Genomic DNA, 24,758 nt, shown 5'->3' with positions numbered 1-24,758 from the left:
GACAACCCCTTAAAGGCCCATTTACATGGAGCAATGATTGCTCAAAAATCACTAAAAAGTGATCGTTTGAGTGATAATCGATGTGTCTAAACGCGCGCCCATGGTGCACTTTTTGGGCACTACTAGTTGATCATTAAATTCAGTCTAACCTAAAAATCCTCTTTCAGCGTTATCAGCAGTTCTCTGTGGCGAGTGCTGAGAACAAAAGAACTGAAAGCAGATAAGAGCCCTCTGGCTATTAAATGAAGCTACGGCTTAATTTGCACACTTAATTGCTCTTAAGTAGCTGAATAGCTACTTGATATCAATGAATACACAATAGCTCACCTGCTGTATCTGTGCTGCTTCCCCTTTGCACTTGGGCTCAGGATCTCGCTCGGACAGCTTTGCCGCTCTGTCCACCACGGCTACATATGTCAGGTGAGATAAATATACTGCTGTTCCCAAGAAGGTATATCCAAAAGCCTTTATTGTATGAAGTGTTGCATAAAAACAGAAGTCAGATGCTAGACAGGACGCGTTTCAACTCCGTGAGGAGTCTTGATCACCTAGTTTGAATAATTACGTCACTTCCCTAAGTGTCTACACTAAGTGTACCACAGGGGGCAGTATAGGAGAGGTCACTGTTACTAGTGGAGTAACACAGGGGCAGTATAGGAGGGGTCACTGTTACTAGTGGGGTACCACAGTGGGCAGTATTGGAGGGGTCACTGTTACTAGGGGAGTAACACAGGGGGCAGTATTGGAGGGGTCACAGTTACTAGTGGAGTAACAGGGGGCAGTATAGTAGGGGCCACTGTTACTAGTGGAGTAAAATAGGGGGCAGTATGGGAGGAGTCACTGTTACTAATGGAGTAACACGGGGCAGTATAGGAGGAGTCACGGTTACTAGTGGAGTAACACGGGGCAGTATGGGAGGAGTCACTGTTACTAGTGGAGTAACACGGGGCAGTATAGGAGGAGTCACGGTTACTAGTGGAGTAACACAGGGGGCAGTATAGGAGTCACTGTTACTTGTGGAGTAACACAGGGGGCAGTATAGGAGGAGTCATGGTTACTAGTGGAGTAACACAGGGGGCAGTATAGAAGGGGTCACTGTTACTAGTGGAGTAACACAGGGGGCAGTATAAGAGGGGTCACGGTTACTAGTGGGGTACCACAGGGGGCAGTATAGGAGGGGTCACGGTTACTAGTGGAGTAACACAGGGGGCAGTATAGGAGGGGTCACTGTTACTAGTGGAGTAACACAGGGGGCAGAATTGGAGGGTTCACTGTTACTAGTGGAGTAACACAGGGGGCAGTATAGGAGGGGTCACTGTTACTAGTGGAGCTACACAGGGGGCAGTATAGAAGGGGTCACTGTTACTAGTGGAGTAACACAAGGGGCAGTATAGGAGGGGTCACTGTTACTAGGGGGGTACCACAGGGGGCAGTATAGGAGGGGTCACTATTACTAGTGGGGTACCACAGGGGGCAGTATAGGTGGGGTCTCTGTTACTAGTGGAGTGCCACAGCGGGCAGTATAGGAGGGGTCACTGTTACTAGTGGGGTACCAGAGGGGGCAGTATTGGAGGGAGTAACTGTTACTAGTGGGGTAACACGGGGGAGTATACAAAGGGGGCACGGTTACTAGTTGAGTAGCACAGGGGCCAGTATAGTAGGGGTCACTGTTACTAGTGCGGTACCACAGGGGGCAGTATTGGAGGGGGTCACTGTTACTAGTGGGGTATCACAGGGGGCAGTATTGGAGGGGTCACTGTTACTAGTGGAGTACCACAGAGGGCAGTATAGGAGGGGTCACTGTTACTAGCGGGGTACCACAGGGGGCAGTATTGGAGGGGGTAACTGTTACTAGTGGGGTAACACAGGGGGGAGTATAGAAGGGGGTCACTGTTACTAATTGAGTACCACAGGGGGCAGTATAGGAGGGGTCACTGTTACTAGTGCGGTACCACAGGGGGCAGTATTGGAGGGGGTCACTGTTACTAGTGGAGTAACACAGGGGGCAGTATTGGAGGGGTCACGGTTACTAGTGGAGTAACACAGGGGGCAGTTATGGAGGGGTCACTGTTACTAGTGGAGTAACACAGGGGGCAGTATAGGGCCCTACTCTTTTTAATATATTTATTAATGACCTGGTAGAGGGATTGTGCAATAAAATACAAATATTTGCAGATGACACAAAACTATGTAAAGAAATTAACACTAGAGAGGATGCAAGGCGGTTGTAAGAGGAATTTGGATAAGTTGGGCAGAAAAAAGGGAAATGAGGTTTAGCACTGATAAATGTAAGGTTCTGCACATGGCTGAGGAAACGCATGTCACCATTACATGCTAAAAGGGAAACCACTGATGAAACACGGTCATGGAGAAGGACTTTATAACTGTAGGCTTAACTGGAGCAACCAGTGTCAGGCAGCTGCTGCCAAGGCAGATAGGATCATGGGGGGCATCAGAGGAGGTCTAGGGGCACATTACAGAAATATTCTTCTTCCTCTGTACAGGTCACTGGTCAGACCACACATGGAACCTTGTGGACAGTTTTGGGCACCGGTACTTAAGAAGGACCTATCAGAGCTTGAGTGGGTACAAAGGCAGGCAACTAAAGTAATAAATGGAATGGGCAGACTACAAAGTCCAGAAAGGCTATCAAAATTGTTTTTTTTATTTTTGAAAAAGATGTCTGAGGGGCGACTTAATAACTATGTATAGATATATCAGAGGCTAGTACAGAGATCTCTCCCATCATCTATTATACCCAGGACTGTAACAAGGGGGCGCTCTAATAACTATGTATAGATATATCAGAGGCTAGTACAGAGATCTCTCCCATCATCTATTACACCCAGGACTGTAACAAGGGGGCGCTCTAGGAACTATCTATAGATATATCAGGGGACAATACAGAGATATTATGCGCCATCAATTTATATTTAGGACTGACAGTAATAAGGGGGCGCTCTCTGCATCTAGAGGAAAGCAGGTTTCTACACCGATATAGGAGGGGGTTCTTCTTCTGGATCATTTTTTTTTTTTTTGGGGGGGGGGGGGGGATAGGCTGAACTGGATGGACAGAGGGCTTTTTCCTGCCTTATATACTGTGTTACGATACCCTTGTGAATGAAGCCAAATGTTAAGGACCACAGGAAGTCTTTGGCACACTCCTTCATTCATAGCCTTTTTTACATAGTGCATGTGGAATCTGCTCTTTATTCGTACCTACAGATTTACCGCCGTATTCTATAATACTCTATTCACAGTGATTGTATTTCAGGTGGCTCCAGAAACCCGCGCCATCATTGACTGGATGCAGAAAATCCCATTTGTCCTCAGTGCCAATTTCCACGGTGGAGAGCTCGTGGTGAGCTATCCTTTCGATATGACTCGCACCTACTGGTTGGCCAAGGAACTGACGCCGACACAAGACGATCCCATGTTTCGCTGGCTAGCCGCAGTCTATGCCTCCAGTCACCGCATCCTGGCCGATGACAACCGCAGAATCTGCCACTACGATGACTTCATGAGGGTCGGAAACATCATCAATGGAGCCGACTGGCACACAGTTCCAGGCAGTGAGTGAAGCACCCCATCCCATGAAGCTGCCACTGATATTGGGCTCATGCTCCTGTATAACCGAGTCTACTTCACTCAGGTATGAACGACTTCAGCTACCTTCACACCAACTGCTTCGAGGTAACGGTGGAACTGTCCTGCGATAAATTTCCGCACGAGCTGGAACTTCCTACTGAGTGGGAGAACAACAAGGAGTCCCTGCTTATCTACATAGAGCAGGTAAGTAACTACACCCTGCAAGGAAACTACTCTGGGACAATCCTCTAAAAGCTTAAAGGGGTTGTCCCGCGCCGAAACGGGTTTTTTTTTTTTTCAACCCCCCCCCCCCGTTCGGCGCGAGACAACCCCGATGCAGGGAAGTAAAGGAAGCTCACCGGAGCGCTTACCTTAATCCCCGCGCTCCGGTGACTTCAATACTTACCGCTGAAGATGGCCGCCGGGATCCTCTGTCTTCGTGGACCGCAGCTCTTCTGTGCGGTCCACTGCCGATTCCAGCCTCCTGATTGGCTGGAATCGGCACGTGACGGGGCGGAGCTACACGGAGCCGCTCTCTGGCACGAGCGGCTCCATAGAAGACTGCTGAAGACCCGGACTGCGCAAGCGCGGCTAATTTGGCCATCGGAGGCCAAAAATTAGTCGGCACCATGGAGACGAGGACGCTAGCAACGGAGCAGGTAAGTAAAAAACTTTTTATAACTTCTGTATGGCTCATAATTAATGCACAATGTATATTACAAAGTGCATTATTATGGCCATACAGAAGTGTATAGACCCACTTGCTGCCGCGGGACAACCCCTTTAAGGTCCCATTTACACACAAAGATCATCACTCAAAAAAAGGCTTTTGAGCGATCATTTTGCATAAACTACTACTTGGTACTAATGCCTATTAGTACCAATTAGTAGCGTGTGAGCTGCCGGGAGCTGTATTCGGAGAACAGACCACCTGCTGTTCTCTGAGTACATTCCCCTTGTTTTGCCGTGGGGCTGACAGCTGAGACAATGTAATCAGTGTTCCCCAAGCAGAACACAGGGTGTGGTCCTTCTTATCAGCTCTTCTGCTGAACGGTGGATTTCATGCCAAACTGAAAATCATCGCTCGGCAGAAAAGTGAAAGATGGGCACATTTACACACAGCGATTATCGCTCAAAAGATGGCTTTTGAGCGAATTGTGAGTGGTAATCATTGTGTGTAAAAGGGCCTTACCACTACAGCAGCACATAGCCTGCTTGTTCATTGTCTGCAATAACATTTCCTGGTGTTTTATATGCTGGGAATTGTAGATAAGTGTACATCCCTTTTATGTAGTTTCCCTACTGCCCCCATGCATTAACCCCTTGAGTGGCACGCCCGGAAATTTTCGGAGACGAGCTCCACTGCTCATAGCGACATAGCCCGGAAGATTTCCGGGCTATGTATCACTATGGGAGCTGCAGAGCACAATGCCACAAGCTGTGACAATGTGCTCTGCCTGCACAGACCCACAGAGAACAAAGCAAGGGCTTTGAAAAACCAGCAGAAGAAATTGCCGATATGCCGGCAATCTCCTGCTTTGTTTACAGGTTGTCATAGAGACCATCGGCTTGTCAGAAGCAAGCCAATGGTCTCTGTGACAGGGAGAGCTTGGTGCTTGGCTGTCAGAGGACAGCTAGGTACCAGCTCTTACAGCAGAGATCAGAGAAAACCTCAGATCTCTGCTGTGTTAACCCTTTACATGCTGCAGTCTATGTGACTGCAGAATGTAAAGGGCTGTCACTGCAGCATGTAAAGGGCTGTCACCATCGGACCCCCGGAATGTAATCAGGGGTCCTGATGGGTCCCTGTGGAAGTCCCCTAAAGGGACAAAAAAAAAATTAAAAAGAAAAAAAAAAAGGAAAAAAAAATTATAAAAAAAATAATAAAAACACTTGTCTCATTTACTTTGTAAAAAATCAAAAATACAATCACACATGTGGTATCCATGCGTCGTAATGACCCAGAGAAGTTAATACATTATTTAACCCCTTAATGACATGGCCCCTTTTTTTCTTTTTTCCCCATTTCTGTTTTTCCTCCCTCCTGTTTAAAAAATCACAACTTGTCCCGCAAAAAACAAGCCCTCATATGGCCATGTCAATGGAAAAATTAAAAAGTTATGGCTCTTGAGACGCAACTGCAAAATTAGTTGAAATTCAATGATTAGGCCATTTTAAAAAAACCTGCCCCCGTGGGCACGACAGGGTGGTAGGAAACCCACCACTCAAGGGGTTAAAGGAGCTTAGCTCAGAGAGTGTCTGTCAACATGTTGGCTGGCTGTTTCCAGTAACAATCAGCAGAATTGTGAGCACAGCTCTGGACTGTAACTCAGGCTGTAGCTCAGGATCATTTGCATCAGCTCCTGTTAGAGTAGTTCAATGATGTGATATCTGTCGTCTAATGGGGAAAACCAATGCTCATCTCTCATTTCAGGTGCATCGTGGGATTAAAGGGATTGTGCGTGATAAAGACACAAACCAAGGAATCTCTGAGGCAGTCATAGTGGTGGATGGTATCAACCATGATATCCGCACAGGTAAAGGTGTATGTATTGTATGTGATATCACACTGGTATGTATAGTCAATGTAAATGCAAAGAGCACTCAACTGTATTCATTGGTTTTACATTCAACCTCCAGCTGCCCTGGAGCAACAATTAGCATTCAGCTGTTTTAGTAGCCGTCTACACTGTTTTCCGCACCATACGTTTAATGTACAGAGTACGGGAGTATGTCCTGGTCTGACCACAGGTCTCCAGACCTAAAACGGAAAATCATGCATGTGTATGTTGTTCCGGAGTCCCGCTATCAGGCTGGGAAAACTTCTGAACTCTGTACGTTGAACGTATGGTGCAGAAAACACCGTTGACGATCTCTAACAGTGGCAGTGGCTACATGCAGGCGCACATTGACTTTAGGTCGTCGGCAAATTTGATCAAATTCCTATCAATTCCTTAGTCCAGATCATTTCTAAAAATGTTGAACAACACTGGGCCTAGGGCAGAGCCTTGTGTGTCCCACTTGATACATTTTTTCACTTGGTTGTGCAGCCATTTATGACCACTTTTTGAGTACGATCACTCAGCCAGTTGTGAATCCACCTAACAGTTGCCTTGTTAATCCCATATTTGGTGATTTTTTCAATAAGTATGGTATGAGATACTTTGTCAAATGCTTTACTAAAGTCAAGATATACTATATCCATCGCATTTCCCTGATCGACCCAGTTGGTGATTCTGTCATAGGAGGAAATTAGATTCATCTGGCATGACTTGTTTGTTACAAACCCATGCTGCCTCTGGTTAATTACTCCATTCTCATCCAAGTACTTGCATACATGCTGCTTAATAATTTATTCAAAGGTCTTTCCAAGTATAGAAGTCAGGCTCACAGGCCTGTAGTTTCCTGGATCCACCTTTATCCTTTTTTTTGAAGATAGGAACAATATTTGCCCTTTTCCAATTTTCTGGGACTTCTCCTGTTCTCCAGGAATTTTCAAAGATTATGGTGAGTGGTTCAGCAATTACCTCCGCTGCTTCCTTTTGTATCCTACGATGTAATTCATCTGGACCTGGAGACTTGAATTCATTTAAGTTAGCTAAGTGTTCCCTCACCATCTCTCGGCTTATAGATAGCCTGCATTCTTTTATTCCTCCAATAGCACAAGGAAGATCAGTTGATGTTCCATCTATTTTCTGAGAGAAAACAGATACAAAATAGGAATTTAAAAGTCCGCCCTTCTCAACATCATTCTTAACCAAATCACCATTTTCATCTTGTAAGCATCCAATAGTATCCTTGATTTTCGTTTGCTTTTGACATGCCCCCAAAATCCTTTTTTATTGCCTTCCGCCTCTGTTGCAAGCCTCAATTCATTATTAGCTTTACCTTTTCTGACGCTTGCCCTACAGTTTCTTCAGACCCCATTATATTCTTCTTTAGATATTCCCCCCTCTTTCCATTTGATAAACATATTTTTCTTTCTTTTTAACATGTGCAAGTTCTGTGTTCATCCATCCTGGTCTCTTTAAATGCTTCCCATTCTTCCTTCTTTTAGGGATTGGTAATGATTGTGCTTTGAGAATCTCATTTCGCAATATTTCCCAACCTTCTTGGACATTTCTGTCCTTAAAAACATCCATACATTGGATACTTCCTACCCTCTTTCTGAGTTCATTGAAATCTTGTTTTATAAAATCCAACCTTGAGATCTGAGTCTTTTCAGGTCTTCCTTCCCTTTTTATCCAAAATTCAAGGATAGCATGATCACTGCCTCCTAAGGTCCCAGCCACACTTACTTCCTCAACCATTCCCTCCCTGTTGGAAGAATTAGGTCCAAGATTGCAGATCCCCTTGTTTTCTCTTCAAACTTTTGGAAGATAAAGTTGTCAGTAAGATCGGATAAGAATTTGTTGGATCCCTTACTTTTACCGGAGAGAGATTCCCAACAAATGTCTGGATGGGTAAAATCTCCCATGATCACTATGTTGTGCTTTTTTGAGAGCTTGGCCATCTGATGTAGATGCGCATGCCATGTGATCTATAGTGGTCATGTGACCGCAACTCAAACAAGACATTTATGGTTTTACAGGGAGTGGACAAAAATATGGAAACACTTGGATGTGCAGGCATTTATGATCACTCAGCCAGTTGTGAATCCACCTAACAGTTACCTTGTCAATCCCATGTTTGGTCATTTTTTTAAATTAATATGGTATGAGATACTTTGTGAAATGCTTTACGAAGGTCAAAATATACTTTATCTACTGCATTTCCATGATCAACCCAACCCAGTTGTTGATTCTGTCATAGAAGGAAATTAGATTCGACTGGCAAGACTTGTTACAAACCCATGTTAATGACCATTTAGACGCAACGATTATCACTCAAAAATCGCTCAAAGCCATCTTTGTATCCAAGTACTTGCATACATGTTGTTTAATAATTTGTTCAAAGATCTCACAGACCGCTCAAAAGCTCACTGGCCTGTAGTTTCCTGGATCCACCTTTATCCCTTTTTTGAAGATGGGGACAACATTTGGCCTTCTCCAGTCTTCTGGTATTTCTCCTGTTCTCCAGGAATTTTCAAAGATTCTGGCAAGTGATTCCGCAATTACCTCCGCTGCTTCCTTCATTACATCCTAGGATGTAATTCATCTGGATCCGGAGACTGGAATTAATTTAAGTTAGCTAAGTGTTCCCTCACCCTTTCTCTGTCTATAGATAGCTTGCATTCTCTTATTCTTTCAATAGCACAGGAAAGATCAGTTGATATTACATTTACTTTTGGAGAGAAAACAGATACAAAATCCTGTAAACATCCAATAGCATCACCAAATGCCATCTTCTCTGATTGGTGACGTCAGTTTTCGTTTTCTTTTTTTCTGGGCCTTGACCACCATGAAACTTTCTTCCAGCCATAACTCATCACTGCACACTCTCCTCCTCCTACCAGTAATCCCCCAATGAACCTCTCACTACCCCCATAGTATGAGTGCCTCCTCTGTGGCCCCACAAAGTAACAGCCTCCTCTGTGGCGCCACAAAGTAAGCGTCCCCTCTGTGGTCCCATAAGGTAATAGTGTCTCCTCTGTAGCCCATAAAGCTTGTTGGCCCGGAAGCTACTCTCTCAGCCTCTGCACTGATGGCAACATTCGTTCCAGCAAGACTGTAAGTTATAAGACTTGTGTTGTTCTACTGGATGGACATATGGGGAAGGGAGAGGTGAGTCAGCTGTGGACAAGAGGTCGGTCCACTTGGCCATGGCCTCCATAGCAGTTTCATGGTCTGCCTACATAGGTGGCACACCACTGCTTCTGGCTCTCCCAAGTGACTGCCCTCCCACTGCTTAGCATGCAGAGGTACAAGAAGAGCCCGCACCATGCAGGAATGTCTCCGCATATACATCCTGTGATGACACACTATCTAGTACCTAATATTTTACATTCTGTTCTAGCTGTTGATGGAGATTACTGGCGTCTTCTGAACCCAGGAGAATATGAAGTCACTGCAAAAGCGGAGGGATATCACCCATCTACTAAGTCCTGTCGTGTCACTTATGAAGACCGACCCACCATCTGTGATTTCTACATATCCAAGACACCAAAACAACGGCTGAAGGAGCTGCGGGCCAATGGAAAGAAGCTGCCCAAAGAACTTCTATTACGTCTCCGTCAGCTGAGGAACCGCAAGCTGAAGTCCAAGAGCCCCAAGTAAAGGGCTGAGAAATACAAACCAATGACACAAAAAAACAAGAGGAAAGTGCAGAGTCTGATCGCCTAACAAAAGCAAGTCCCTCAGACTCATATAATCTTTGTCTTCTTTTTCCCACTGTAAAACTGGGAATGCTGGAGCACTGTTACAGACATTTATGGTAGAGAAGCTGCTGTATGCTTAACCCAAGTCAGGAGAATCCGGTCCTGGAGGGCTTAGAAGGGTCTTTGCTTTTCCTGGTGGAAAGGACCCAAACAAGTCAGTGCTGCCTGGAGCGGCAGTCTCTTGTAAATCAGATGGAAATTCCAATGACTCTTTCAGTAGTTCTTGTAGCTACATGTGCTGATATGTTGTTGTCTCACACAGGAATATAAGTGGTTGTTAGACAACCAAACCTAAAATTACCGAAAGAAATAAACCGGCGGTGGAGCTAGGCTTTAAGATGCTCCATGAACCACAGAAAACTGTGTGAGTATTCTGACGGTGATGTTCTGACAGGCTGGGACTGCGCAGAACAAGTCATGTCCGTTTGACATTGATATATCTATGTACTTGCTAGTCAAGTGAAATCAGTATGAGCTTATAATAAACATTACTGCTTCAAACTGTGTCTGCAACTAAAGAATAAGTGTCCGATCCCAATTAGTGGAATAATTGGTTCGTGTAGGTATTGGGCCAATTTGACAAAAATCATCGTGCATCGGGACAGCCGATTTCGAGCCCCATTAAAGTCAGTGGGAATAGAAAATCCAGTTCACGAATTTGCCCACCAGAAGGCCTACAAAGCAACCAAAGTGTCCTAAATTGCTCGGGAATACAGTGACATATCTGGGGAACACTGTGCTCCTCCCAAAAATTTGTAAAACTAGTCCACAATAGCGTGGGGTCAATTGTAGTACAGGGGGGGTCATTGAAAACAAAGGAAGGCTCATATAGTGTCTATTAGATCAAAAATTACACCAAGGGAGACAGCAAGTTGTTTTAAAAGCAATGTCAAAGAACAAATTCTAGCAGGTGAACAGAACAGCCAAGCACGGGCCTTCTCCAAGGGAAAGACATGGAACTATGGATGTTTCTTGTACTTTAGAACATTTTTTATTTTGGGAGGATTAGGAAAAAAAGGTCAGAAGCAGAAGGAGAGCAGCAAACGTTCTACCACCACCAGCGCCCCGAGCAGCAACAGCACCTTGAGGGTGCAGAGTGTGCCCCTCATGGAAACATGGTGAATGTAGCTCCATACTTCCATAATGACATATTTCCATTTGGGGGGGGAAGTGGGAGAAGGAAACACAGCAGAAGAAGCAAGAGAACAGCCCTGCCACCACCAGTAGCACCGCACCACTAACATGTTCTCTACCCCTTGCTTTCTTTGTTTCCTTTTTATTTTTTTACATTGTTCTTCTTTTTTAATTCACTTTTTAGTGTAGTTTTATGTAACTTATCAGCTAACGTTGTAGTTTGCAGAAAACCACTGCTAGATGCATGAGATCTGCAAATAATTCATAGTGGCAGGACTGGTGACTTTGAACAACTTCTGAGGGTGCTGACACACACTGTGTGTATTTGCTGTTTCCCTTTTTGGATTTCTTATTGTTTTATTTTCACAAAAAAACACAGCCAGCTAAATAATCTGCAATCTCTGGGAGGCACGATATGTGAGAATGGAAGGCCACAGCTTGTATCTTTGTGAGCTGTCTCTGTTTGGCGCAGCGTAATTGAAATCCCCAAACCCCACTGCTAGTTGCATAAGGTCTGCAAATAACTTATAATGGCAAGACTGCCAACTTTGATTGACATCTGGGGTCGCAAACATAGAAATGCAATATTCCCCATGGCAAAGCGTAATTTGTCTGTCTGCATTGCTGCTATATACGTTGGCAGCAGCAGAAATATTCCCTCTCCCAATGTGCAGACCACATTTTATATGGGCATATAAATGTGATGCAGCTTCTTTCTCTGCTGCCTGCAATAGAACCTAAGTTCTCTGCCGGTATACAGACTTTCAGTAATATATCCTCTTTAGAATATCTGTCCCCTTTAACAACAGACCATGTGTTATATAGGCATATAAACATAATGCTGCTTCTCTGTCCTGTGCCCAAATGAAAAATGGCCGATGGTTACACTGTGCCTATGTTATATATGGCTAGGTCATGTGATACTGATGTCCAGGGAAACTGCTGCCCATATGCAAGATGAAAGACACATTTGGTGACATCAGCAAATTGATTGGCTGCACACTGACCCCCGTAGCAGACATTATGGGAAATTTGATTTTCCCACGATTTTCACCAAAAAACGGTTGAGATTAACCCAATTTATTTTGCAAAAATGTGGACGATTTTATCACCACCAAGCAACACTAATGGGAACAAACAGGCCACCGTGTCACAGCCCTGCATTGGGTGAGGGCTCAGTCAGACGGGCGTTTTTTTCGCGCGATTTGTGGATCGCATGACGGATGCGCATCCGCGAAAATCGCGTGACCGGTGCGCGCAAGTCGCCCGCAAATCGCCCGAAAATCTGCTCCTAGCCGCGTTTCATTAGAAACGGGCCGGAGCTGTCCAGCGCAGTGCATTCAATGGAGACGGCAATACAGCCGCTCTATTGAAAGCAGTGCGCTGCGGGCGAGCCCGGGATGAATTGTCGGGAAGGGCTTAAATATATAAGCCCTTACCTGCAATGCATCCTAAAATGTGTTAAAATAAAAAAAAATTGTATACTCACCTTCTGCCGGCAGCCGAAGCTCCGCGCGGCCGTCCTGCAGTGGGTGTGAAGGGGGTGTGAGTCAGACCTGCCCCCTGATTGGCTCAGCGCTGAGCCAATCAGAGGCATGCCTCACTCACACCCATTCATGAATTCATGAATGGATGTGAGTCAGACCTGCCCCTGATTGGCTCAGCGCTGAGAGGCAGCAGTCACTCACCCATTCATGAATGGGTGTGTGAGTGTTTTCAGCCTCTGATTGGTCAGGGCTGTGACCAATCAGAGGCAGATCATTCAGCAGGCGGGCATTTTAAAGCCCCGCCGGCTGAATAGTGCCGAGAAGCAGTTTAGGAGAACTGACAGCGGCCGCGGCTGGACTCTGGCTGCAGCGGAAAGGTGAGTATACAATTTTTTTTTATTTTAACACATTTTAGGATGAATTGCTGGGAAGGGCTTATATATTTAACCCCTTCCCGACAATTCACCCCGCGCACGCCGGCAGCCCATTGCTTTCAATGGAGCGGCTGTATTGCCGCTCCATTGAATTCAATGGGCAAACATCGTTCTTCTCTGCCACAGCTGTTACAGCTGTGGCAGAGAAGAATGATTTGTCTTCTATATGTTCTCAATGGGGTCGGCGCTGCTGCCGCCGGCCCCATTGAGAGCATATACAGAAGAGAACAGGAATCGCAGATCGCAGATAGGTGCGATCTGCGATTTTTTTGTTCTATAATTTATCGGACGAGCGCATAAAAAGCGCTCATGTGTCCGATACCATTGCAAAGCAATGGTTTTAAAAAATCGCCGGACGCATGCGCATGCGCAAAGCGCGCGAAAAAACGCCCGTCTGACTGAGCCCTTAATCTGAAGATAAAATAATGTAGTGAGCTCCCCCTAGTGTTGACTAAGAGGATTTAAACACAAAATGCAGGATTAAAGTGACCCTCTGGTCCCAAGGACACAATATTTCTAAGGCAGGATGTAATATTGCCTAGTACTCTCCCTTTGTGCTGTTGCCATCCAGATCTGTTGGCTCCTCTTTACTGTTCCAAGATGGCGGCCTCGCTCCGGTTACTAGCTGATGCACAACTGTGCATTGGTAATCTCTGGCATTTCATGCCTATGAAACAACTCGTCACTAAAAACTACTGAGTGCAACGGATAGTCTGAAAAGCAGCCATCTTTGAAGAACAAAGAGGGGTCAGACAACCAGGAGGCAATGGCAAAAGGAGGAAAGGCCAAGTAATATAACGTCCCCCCTTTGGGCACAGGACAAATATTCACCCTGATCTAAAAGGTCTCTTTAATTAAAAAAAACAATATGCTGTTCGGGGTTGGATATTTAATTTCCCTTATGTCTAACAAAAGGAGAGTCTATCAATAAAATTCTGTCTCTTGAGATCAGGAGAGCCCGTTCTTAAGATCCCGTCCTGTGAGATCAGGAGAGCCCGTTCTTAAGATCCCGTCCTGTGAGAGCGGGAGAGCCCGTTCTTAAAATCCCGTCCTGTGAGATCAGGGGAGCCCGTTCTCAAGATCCCGTACTGTGAGAGCGGGAGAGCCCGTTCTTAAAATCCAGTCCTGTGAGATCAGGGGAGCCCGTTCTCAAGATCCCGTACTGTGAGATCAGGAGAGCCCGTTCTTAAGATCCCGTCCTGTGAGAGCGGGAGAGCCCGTTCTTAAAATCCCGTCCTGTGAGATCAGGGGAGCCCGTTCTCAAGATCTCGTACTGTGAGAGCAGGAGAGCCCGTTCTTAAAATCCCGTCCTGTGAGATCAGGAGAGCCCGTTCTCAAGATCCCGTACTGTGAGAGCGGGAGAGCCCGTTCTTAAAATCCCGTCCTGTGAGATCAGGGGAGCCCGTTCTCAAGATCCCGTACTGTGAGATCAGGAGAGCCCGTTCTTAAGATCCCGTCCTGTGAGAGCGGGAGAGCCCGTTCTTAAAATCCAGTCCTGTGAGATCGGGGGAGCACGTTCTCAAGATCCCGTACTGTGAGATCGGGGGAGCCCGTTCTCAAGATCCCGTCCTGTGAGATCAGGAGAGCCCGTTCTTAAGATCCCGTCCTGTGAGAGCGGGAGAGCCCGTTCTTAAAATCCAGTCCTGTGAGATCGGGGGAGCCCGTTCTCAAGATCCCGTCCTGTGAGATCGGGGGAGCCCGTTCTCAAGATCCCGTACTGTGAGATCGGGGGAGCCCGTTCTCAAGATCCCGTCCTGTGAGATCGGGGGAGCCCGTTCTCAAGATCCCGTCCTGTGAGATCGGGGGAGCCCGTTCTCAAGATCCCGTACTGTGAGATCGGGGGAGCCCGTTCTCAAGATCCCGTCCTGTGAGATCGGGGGAGCCCGTTCTCAAGATCCCGTCCTGTGAGATCAAAAAAGTGCATTTCACGGATGAACATGTGTGAGTGTGGACGGCCCTTTAGATGGGAAAATCCAGCGATCTGAGCTGGGGGCTCACTGCCAACCACGGGGGGTTTTCTCGTGTGATTGTGTAGAGAGTATACTGAAAATGGTGTGATCGATGAAAAACAACCAGCGGAAGGGCACCCTGTGCATGTAAAACACTCGTGACCGAGAGGATGTCTGATATCATTCTTACCAACAGGCGCTGCACAGTCAGCCAAATACACCGCTGGTGCCCCGACTAACGAGTTAGAACGCACAACTCGCCGTTCCTCCGCACAGATGGGCTATAACAGCAGACGACCAGCTCCAGCGCCATTGTGTCTAAGAGAAGCAGAAAAAATACAGCTGGGCAGAACATGTCAGCACCTCCATCTAATTTGTTGCTCTACAAGAAGCTTCCTGTCCGCAGGGGCCGATATTTCTGCAGAACGATCTCATTACCCGGTGGGATCTACACCACGAGTACAGAATATATATTGTACAGGCATAGAATATAAACTGTCCAGCAAAGGCGAGGTATAGAATTATGTTTGTGGGGGTGATATGTAATGTTCAGAGGGGGAATAGTGTTTATCATATAGAGGGAGAAGGGAAACCTACATTGTACATGGAGGGGAAGAATATAAACTTTTCTTGACACAAATGTTAACACAATTGAAGCTGTGAAGATGCTGTCCTCCTAGGACATAAACTTTCACTTGATGGAAATGTCAACACAAATGAAGTATGTGTCCCCTGACAATATTTTAGTGATTATTTATAAATGTAAGCATAAACATGACAACGGTCAACACAATCATACGGCATAATCCTAAACAGGAAACTACATGCGGATGCAGGGTGTGAAATGTCTTTGCTGAATTGACCTCTCCCCATGAATTCTGCAAGCTATGAGGGTCGCCTCAAACGTTCTTAGCCCAACTATGAAAGAAATATATTAACTTTTCATTTATGTTACAGCACAGCGCCCTGACATCTCAACACACTTGGCCCGCCGGTGTTTCAAGGCTATGATACTGGTGGCCTATGAGGTTTTGTAGAATCATTGCAAAAATCTCCTCCGCAGCACAAATGACGTTGTCCTCTATTTTTAAATGCATCCCTCCCAGCTTTACTTGATGGCTTTGTGGTTGGGCGTGTTGTAGAAGAGGATGCCTTCTGGCAACTTTTCGCATTGCTTCTGCTTGATCTCCTCCCAGTTGCCTCAGCAGGTTGGTGTAGTATGCCCCCGTCACAGTTTGTCCCTTTGGAAGGTAGTCTGCCATCACTACGCCCTCAATGTCCCAAAAGTCAGTTGCCATAACCATTCCAACTGAGGGCACTGCCTGGACCTTCTTTGTTGGAGGGAATGTCTGGAGTTTTCATAGCAAGAAGCTCGATTTGGGCCTCGGCCGGAAGTGTTGGACCGAGACCTTGTCAACAGTTATGAAATGTCTCAAGAAAGCATCTGCTCTACCTTCTCCCTAGATGTGTGGCCCCTCAACATCTGCTGGTCAGCAGTCAAAAGTTTTGAAACCCATCTCCCTGAACCCTTCTTCATCCCCAGTGAGAACGTGATCACGGTTGTCTTAAGCAGGTGCACAGTCCCAGCAATCTGCCTTTTTTTCTGTCGTTCATGACAATTTTGTGGATTTTCTTCACCTTTTCTGGGGGGCCGCATCGACAGGTGGTCCCGTGTGGGGGTCAACTCCAATGCTGGCTCTCCCAACACTCAGGTTTTCACTGCCTCACATGAAGGAGCACGGCCCCCCAATGTTGCCCCCATGTCAGTATGACGTCTTTCAGTCCCTAACCCTCCCTCATGCTCCGGTCACGCCTCGGGGTTTGCATTTTCCAAATTTATGAAACATTGCTATCTTTAATTATCTGTGAAAATGAGAAAAATACCCACTTTCAGCAAGATTCCTTCCTCAAAGGGTTAAAAGAAATCTGAACACAATTTCCTGAGTGTACGATAATTACAACATAACGAGCTAATAACTTTTGGGACGTCCCTCATGTTGGAAGCAGATCATGAAGAACACCCCTTTGTCTTGATGCCAGCCTCTATATGTTGCCTGTGGCGCCCGTTGGAGAAGCACATAGAAAACGTTGGATAGCAGTGATTGACGCATTCACGACTCATCAGTGCCGGCTGAATATAGTTGTGGGCAGCCCAGGAATAACATCGGCCTTGGCGCTCCGCATGTTGAGTAACCAGAAGCAGGGCTTCAGCACTTTTGTCACAAACCGCTTCCACACATCCGCCCGCTGGCGGTGTTGCCCACCATGTCCACTATCACAAACATTCTTGTTTAGCAATACTTGTTCAATGAAGGGTGACATGAGTGTCAGTGAGGAAGCAGCGGGGGACATAATCTTCACTTGCTCCATCAAGGGGACATAATCTTCACTTCAATGTACAGAGACGGGAGGTATGGCATGTATAAAACATAGTGAGGAGAGATATAGTATACTTTACATGGAGAAAGAAGTATAGGACATATAGGGGGGCATTAAATAGGGTTGTCCCCCAGTTGTCTGGTATAAAGAATATGCAAAAATTTGCGCAAGGGCTTGTTGGAATGGGAAAATCTTACTAAGCCCGATGTTGGAAATGCTGGGCTTAGTAAATTTCCCCCTTAGCATACATGGAGGAGGAGGAGGTATAAAATACATGGCATACATCGAGGAGGTATTTTATATATAGTGTACATGAAGCATGAGAACTCTAGAATCTATAGGGTATATTGTATATATAGTACATGGAGGGGTGTAATATATACATAGTACATGGAGAGGTATAGTATATACAGGTACATGAAGAGATACAGTATATGTAATACATGGAGGGTGCAGTATACATAGTACATGAAGGGTATAGCATATATGGTACATGGAGGGGTATAGTATATATAGGTACATAGAGGGATATAGTATATGTAGTATTTGAAGGAGAATAGTATAAATAGGTACAGGGAGGGGTATAGTTTATACAGGTACATGGCGGGCTATAATATATATGGTGCTTGGAGGGGTATAGTATATATGGTACAGTACATAGAGGGGAATAGTATTTAGAGGTGGATGGAGGGGGTATAGTATATATGGTACAGTACATGGAGGGGTATAGTATATATGGTACATGGAGGGGTATAGTATACATAGTCCTTGAAGGAGAATAATATATATAGGTACATGAAGGGGTATAGTTTATATAGGTCGATGAGCGTTATTATATATGGTGCTTGGAGGGGTATAGTATATATGGTACAGTACATGGTGGGGTATAGTATATACGGTACTTGGAGAGATACAGTATATGTAATACATGGAGGGTGCAGTATATATAGTACATCAAGAGTATAGCATATATGGTACATGGAGGGGTATAGTATATTTAAGTACATGGAGGGGCATAGAATATATAGGCACATGGGTGGGCATAGTATATGTACATGGAGGGGTATAGTTTATATAGGTACATGGCGGGCTATAATATATATGGTGCTGGGAGGGGTATAGTATATATGGTACAGTACATGGAGGGGTATAGTATATACGGTACTTGGAGAGGTATAGTATATATGGTATTTGGGGGGTATAGTATACATAGTACTTGAGAATAGTATATATAGGTACATGAAGGGGTATAGTTTATATAGGTCGAGGAGCGTTATTATATATGATGCTTGGAGGGGTATAGTATATATGGTACAGTACATGGAGGGGTATAGTATATACGGTACTTGAAGTGGTATAGTATATATGGTACTTGGAGGGGTATAGTATACATAGTACTTGAAGGAGAATAGTATATATAGGTACATGAAGGCGTATAGTTTACATAGGTTGAGGAGGGTTATTATATATGGTGCTTGGGGTATAGTATATATGGTACAGTACATGGAGGTGTATAGTATATATAGGTGCATGGAGAGGGTATAGAATATATGGTACCGTACATGGAGGGGTATAGTATATATGGTACATGAAGGGGGTATAGCATATACGGTACATAGGGGGTATAGTATATATGCTACATGGAGTGGTATAGTATATGTAGGTACATGGAGGGGTATAGTATATGTAGGTACATGGAGGGGTATAGTACATATGGTATGTGCATGGGTATAGTGTATATAGTACATGCAGAGGTACAGTGTATATAGGGGTATAGTATATACAGGTACATGAAAAGGTATAGTATATATGGTACATGGAATGAGTATAAAGTACATGGAGGGGTATAGTGTATATAGTACATAGAGGGGTATAGTATATATGGTAAATGGGGTACAGTATATATAGTACTTGAAGGGGTATAGTATATATGGCACATGGAGGGAGTATAGTATATATGGTACCGTAGATGGAGCAGATATTGTGTATATAGGTACATGGAGGGGTTACAGTATATATGGTACATGCAGGGGTTATAATATATTTAGTATATAGGGTTACAGTATATATGGTATGTGGAGGGGTATAATATATATGGTACAGTACATGGAGGGGTATAGTATATATGGTACATGGAAGGAGTATATAGTGCATGAAGGGGTGTAGTATATATGGTACATGGTGGTATAGTATATATAGTACTTGAAGGGGTATAGTATATATGGCACATGGAGGGGGTATAGTATATATGGTACAGTAGATGGAGGGGTATAGTATAGATAGTACTTGAAGAGGTATAGTATATATGGTACAGTACATGGAGGGGGTATAGGATATATGGTACATGGAGGATTATAGTATATATAATACACAGAGGGGGTATAGTACATGGAGGGTTATAGTATATATACTGCATGGAGGGGGTATAGTATGTATAAAGCATGGAGGGTTATAGTACATATAGTACATCGAGGGGGTAGAGTATATAAAATACATAGAGGGTTATAGTATATATAGTACATAGAGGGGGTATAGTATATATAATACATGGAGGGTTATAGTATATATAGTACATGGAGGCAGTATAGTAAATATAGTACATTGAGGGGGTATAGTATATATAATACATGGTGGGTTATAGTACATGGAGGGGGTATAGTAAATATAGTACATGGTGGGGGTATACTATATATATATAACATGGAGGGTTATAGTACATGAGGGGTCTCATATATATCATACATAGAGGGGGTATAGTATATATAATACATGGAGGGTTACAGTATATATAGTACATGGAGGGGGTATAGTATATATAATACATGGAGGGTTACAGTATATATAGTACATGAAGGGGGTATAGTATATATAATACATGGAGGGTTATAGTATATATAGTACATGGAGGCAGTATAGTAAATATAGTACATGGAGGGCATATAGTATATATAGTACATGGAGGGGGTATAGTAAATATAATACATGGAAGGTTATAGTACATGAGGGGTATCGTAGATATCCTACATAGAGGGGGTATAGTACATATAGTACACGGAGGGGGTATAGTATATATAATACATGGAGGGTTATAGTACATGGAGGGGGTATAGTTTATATAGTACATGGAAGGTTATAGTACATGAGGGGTATCATATATATTGTACATAGAGAGGGTATATTATATATAATACATGGAGGGTTATAGTATATATAGTACATGGAGGGGGTATAGTTTATCTAGTACATGGAAGGTTATAATACATGAGGGGTATCGTATATATTGTACATAGAGGGGGTATAGTATATATAATACATGGAGGGTTATAATACATGAGGGGTATCGTATATATCTTACATAGAGGAGGTATAGTACGTATAGTACATAGAGGGGGTATACCGTTTCCCTGAAAATAAGGCATACTCTAAAAAATAAGACATAGCATGATTTTCCAGAATTTTTGAGGATGCAAAATGATTTTTTCAGGCTTTTTGAGGATGCTTGAAATATAAGCCCTACTCCAAAATTAAGACCTGCTAACAGTTAATTAAAAAAGTCAATTTAAATATTGTCCGGTGAGCTATACATGTAAAAAAGTTAAACCTTTTTGAACAAAAATTAATTAAAAACACTGTCTTATTTTCGGGGAAACACGGTAGTACATATAGTACATAGAGGGGGTATAGTATATTTAATACATGGAGGGTTATAGTACCTGAGTTGTATCGTATATATTGTACATGGAGGGGGTATAGTTAATATAGTACATGGAAGGTTATAGTACATGAGGGGTATCATATATATTGTACATAGAGGGGGTATAACTCAGTAAAAAATTCCTCCTGCGCTCTTAATCGGGGTTTTTTGCAAACCAAAAGGGAAACTAAAAAGTCTCCACAATGAGGAAAATATATTTAATTGTACAATAAGTACATAAAAAACATATGACTAATAAAAATTGTACATAGATGGAGTATAGTACATATAGTACATAGAGGGGGTATAGTATATATAGTACACGGAGGGTTATAGTACATGAGGGGTATCGTATATATTGTACATAGAGGGAGTATAGTACATATAGTACATGGAGGGGGTATAGTATATATAGTACATGGAAGGTTATAGTACATGAGGGGTATCATATATATTGTACATAGAGGGGGTATAGTATATATAGTACATGGAGGGTTATAGTACATGAGGGGTATCGTATACATCGTACATAGAGGGGGTATAGTACATAGAGGGGGTATAGTACATAGAGGGGGTATAGTATATATAGTACATGGAAGGTTATAGTACATGAGGGGTATCGTATATATTATACATAGAGGGAGTATAGTACATATAGTACATGGAGGGGGTATAGTACATATAGTACATGGAAGGTTATAGTACATGAGGGGTATCATATATATTGTACATAGAGGGGGTATAGTACATAGAGGGGGTATAGTATATATAGTACATGGAAGGTTATAGTACATGAGGGGTATCGTATATATTGTACATAGATGGAGTATAGTACATATAGTACATGGAGGGGGTATAGTATATATAGTACATGGAAGGTTATAGTACATGAGGGGTATCGTATATATAGTACATGAGGGGTATCGTATATATTGTACATAGAGGGGGTATAGTATATATTGTACATGGAGGGGGTATAGTATATATAGTACATGGAAGGTTATAGTACATGAGGGGTATCGTATATATTGTACATAGAGGGGGTATAGTATATATAGTACATGAGGGGGTATAGTATATATAGTACATAGAGGGGGTATAGTATATATAGTACATGAGGGGGTATAGTATATATAGTACATAGAGGGGGTATAGTATATATAGTACATGGAGGGGGTATAGTATATATAGTACATAGAGGGGGTATAGTATATATTGTACATGGAGGGGGTATAGTATATATAGTACATGGAAGGTTATAGTACATGAGGGGTATCATATATATTGTACATAGAGGGGGTATAGTATATATAGTACATGGAGGGTTATAGTACATGAGGGGTATCGTATACATCGTACATAGAGGGGGTATAGTACATAGAGGGGGTATAGTACATAGAGGGGGTATAGTATATATAGTACATGGAAGGTTATAGTACATGAGGGGTATCGTATATATTATACATAGAGGGAGTATAGTACATATAGTACATGGAGGGGGTATAGTACATATAGTACATGGAAGGTTATAGTACATGAGGGGTATCATATATATTGTACATAGAGGGGGTATAGTACATAGAGGGGGTATAGTATTTATAGTACATGGAAGGTTATAGTACATGAGGGGTATCGTATATATTGTACATAGAGGGGGTATAGTATATATAGTACATGAGGGGGTATAGTATATATAGTACATAGAGGGGGTATAGTATATATAGTACATGAGGGGGTATAGTATATATAGTACATAGATGGAGTATAGTACATATAGTACATGGAGGGGGTATAGTATATATAGTACATGGAAGGTTATAGTACATGAGGGGTATCGTGTATATTGTACATAGAGGGGGTATAGTATATATAGTACATGAGGGGGTATAGTATATATAGTACATAGAGGGGGTATAGTATATATAGTACATGAGGGGGTATAGTATATATAGTACATAGAGGGGGTATAGTATATATAGTACATGGAGGGGGTATAGTATATATAGTACATAGAGGGGGTATAGTATATATAGTACATGAGGGGTATCATATATATTGTACATAGAGGGGGTATAGTATATATAGTACATGAGGGGGTATAGTATATATAGTACATAGAGGGGGTATAGTATATATAGTACATGGAGGGGGTATAGTACATATAGTACATAGAGGGGGTATAGTATATATAGTACATGGAGGGGGTATAGTATATATAGTACATGGAGGGGGTATAGTATATATAGTACATAGAGGGGGTATAGTATATATAGTACATAGAGGGGGTATAGTATATATAGTACATGGAGGGGGTATAGTATATATAGTACATGGAGGGGGTATAGTATATATAGTACATAGAGGGGGTATAGTATATATAGTACATAGAGGGGGTATAGTATATATAGTACATGGAAGGTTATAGTACATGAGGGGTATCGTATATATTGTACATGGAGGGGTTATAGTTTATATAGTACATGGAAGGTTATAGTACATGAGGGGATATAGTATATATAGTACATGAGGGGGTATAGTATATATAGTACATGGAAGGTTATTGTACATGAGGGGTATCGTATATATTGTACATAGAGGGGGTATTGTATATATAGTACATGAGGGGGTATAGTATATATAGTACATAGAGGGGGTATAGTATATATAGTACATGGAGGGGGTATAGTATATATAGTATATAGAGGGGGTATAGTATATATAGTACATGGAAGGGGTATAGTATATATAGTACATAGAGGGGGTATAATATATATAGTACATAGAGGGGGTATAGTACATATAGTACATGAGGGGGTATAGTATATATAGTACATAGAGGGGGTATAGTGTATATATAGTACATGGAGGGGGTATAGTACATATAGTACATGAGGGGGTATAGTATATATAGTACATGGAGGGGGTATAGTATATATAGTACATGAGGGGGTATAGTATATATAGTACATAGAGGGGGTATAGTATATATAGTACATGGAGGGGGTATAGTATATATAGTACATAGAGGGGGTATAGTATATATAGTACATGAGGGGGTATAGTATATATAGTACATGGAGGGGGTATAGTATATATAGTACATGAGGGGGTATAGTATATATAGTACATAGAGGGGGTATAGTATATATAGTACATAGAGGGGGTATAGTATATATAGTACATGGAGGGGGTATAGTATATATAGTACATGGAGGGGGTATAGTATATATAGTACATGAGGGGGTATAGTATATATAGTACATGGAGGGGGTATAGTATATATAGTACATGAGGGGGTATAGTATATATAGTACATGGAGGGGGTATAGTATATATAGTACATGAGGGGGTATAGTATATATAGTACATGAGGGGGTATAGTATATATAGTACATAGAGGGGGTATAGTACATATAGTACATGAGGGGGTATAGTATATATAGTACATGAGGGGGTATAGTATATATAGTACATAGAGGGGGTATAGTATATATAGTACATGGAGGGGGTATAGTATATATAGTACATGAGGGGGTATAGTATATATAGTACATAGAGGGGGTATAGTATATATAGTACATGGAGGGGGTATAGTATATATAGTACATGGAGGGGGTATAGTATATATAGTACATGAGGGGGTATAGTATATATAGTACATAGAGGGGGTATAGTATATATAGTACATAGAGGGGGTATAGTATATATAGTACATAGAGGGGGTATAGTATATATAGTACATAGAGGGGGATGATTACTTGTATGGAGGATCTCCTG

At 42.9% G+C, this 24,758-nt stretch overlaps 1 protein-coding gene across 2 annotated transcripts in view; it reads left to right on the top strand.

The window, feature by feature from the left end:
- The window catches only part of LOC136572382 (probable carboxypeptidase X1), a 108,733-nt gene extending 98,328 nt beyond the window's left edge, over positions 1–10,405 (top strand). For both annotated transcript variants that reach the window (XM_066572908.1, XM_066572907.1), the window contains 4 exons: positions 3,275–3,572; positions 3,653–3,792; positions 6,023–6,125; positions 9,544–10,405. In XM_066572908.1, coding sequence (XP_066429005.1) covers positions 3,275–3,572; positions 3,653–3,792; positions 6,023–6,125; positions 9,544–9,803 — 801 coding nt within the window. In that variant the 3' untranslated portion in view covers positions 9,804–10,405. The remainder of the gene's footprint in view (positions 1–3,274; positions 3,573–3,652; positions 3,793–6,022; positions 6,126–9,543) is intronic.
- The last annotated feature ends 14,353 nt before the right edge of the window (positions 10,406–24,758 follow it).

Source organism: Eleutherodactylus coqui, chromosome 7 (genome assembly GCF_035609145.1).
Source record: "Eleutherodactylus coqui strain aEleCoq1 chromosome 7, aEleCoq1.hap1, whole genome shotgun sequence".
Classification (NCBI taxonomy): Eukaryota; Metazoa; Chordata; class Amphibia; order Anura; family Eleutherodactylidae; genus Eleutherodactylus; species Eleutherodactylus coqui.
This window is presented reverse-complemented; position numbering and strand designations above follow the sequence as displayed.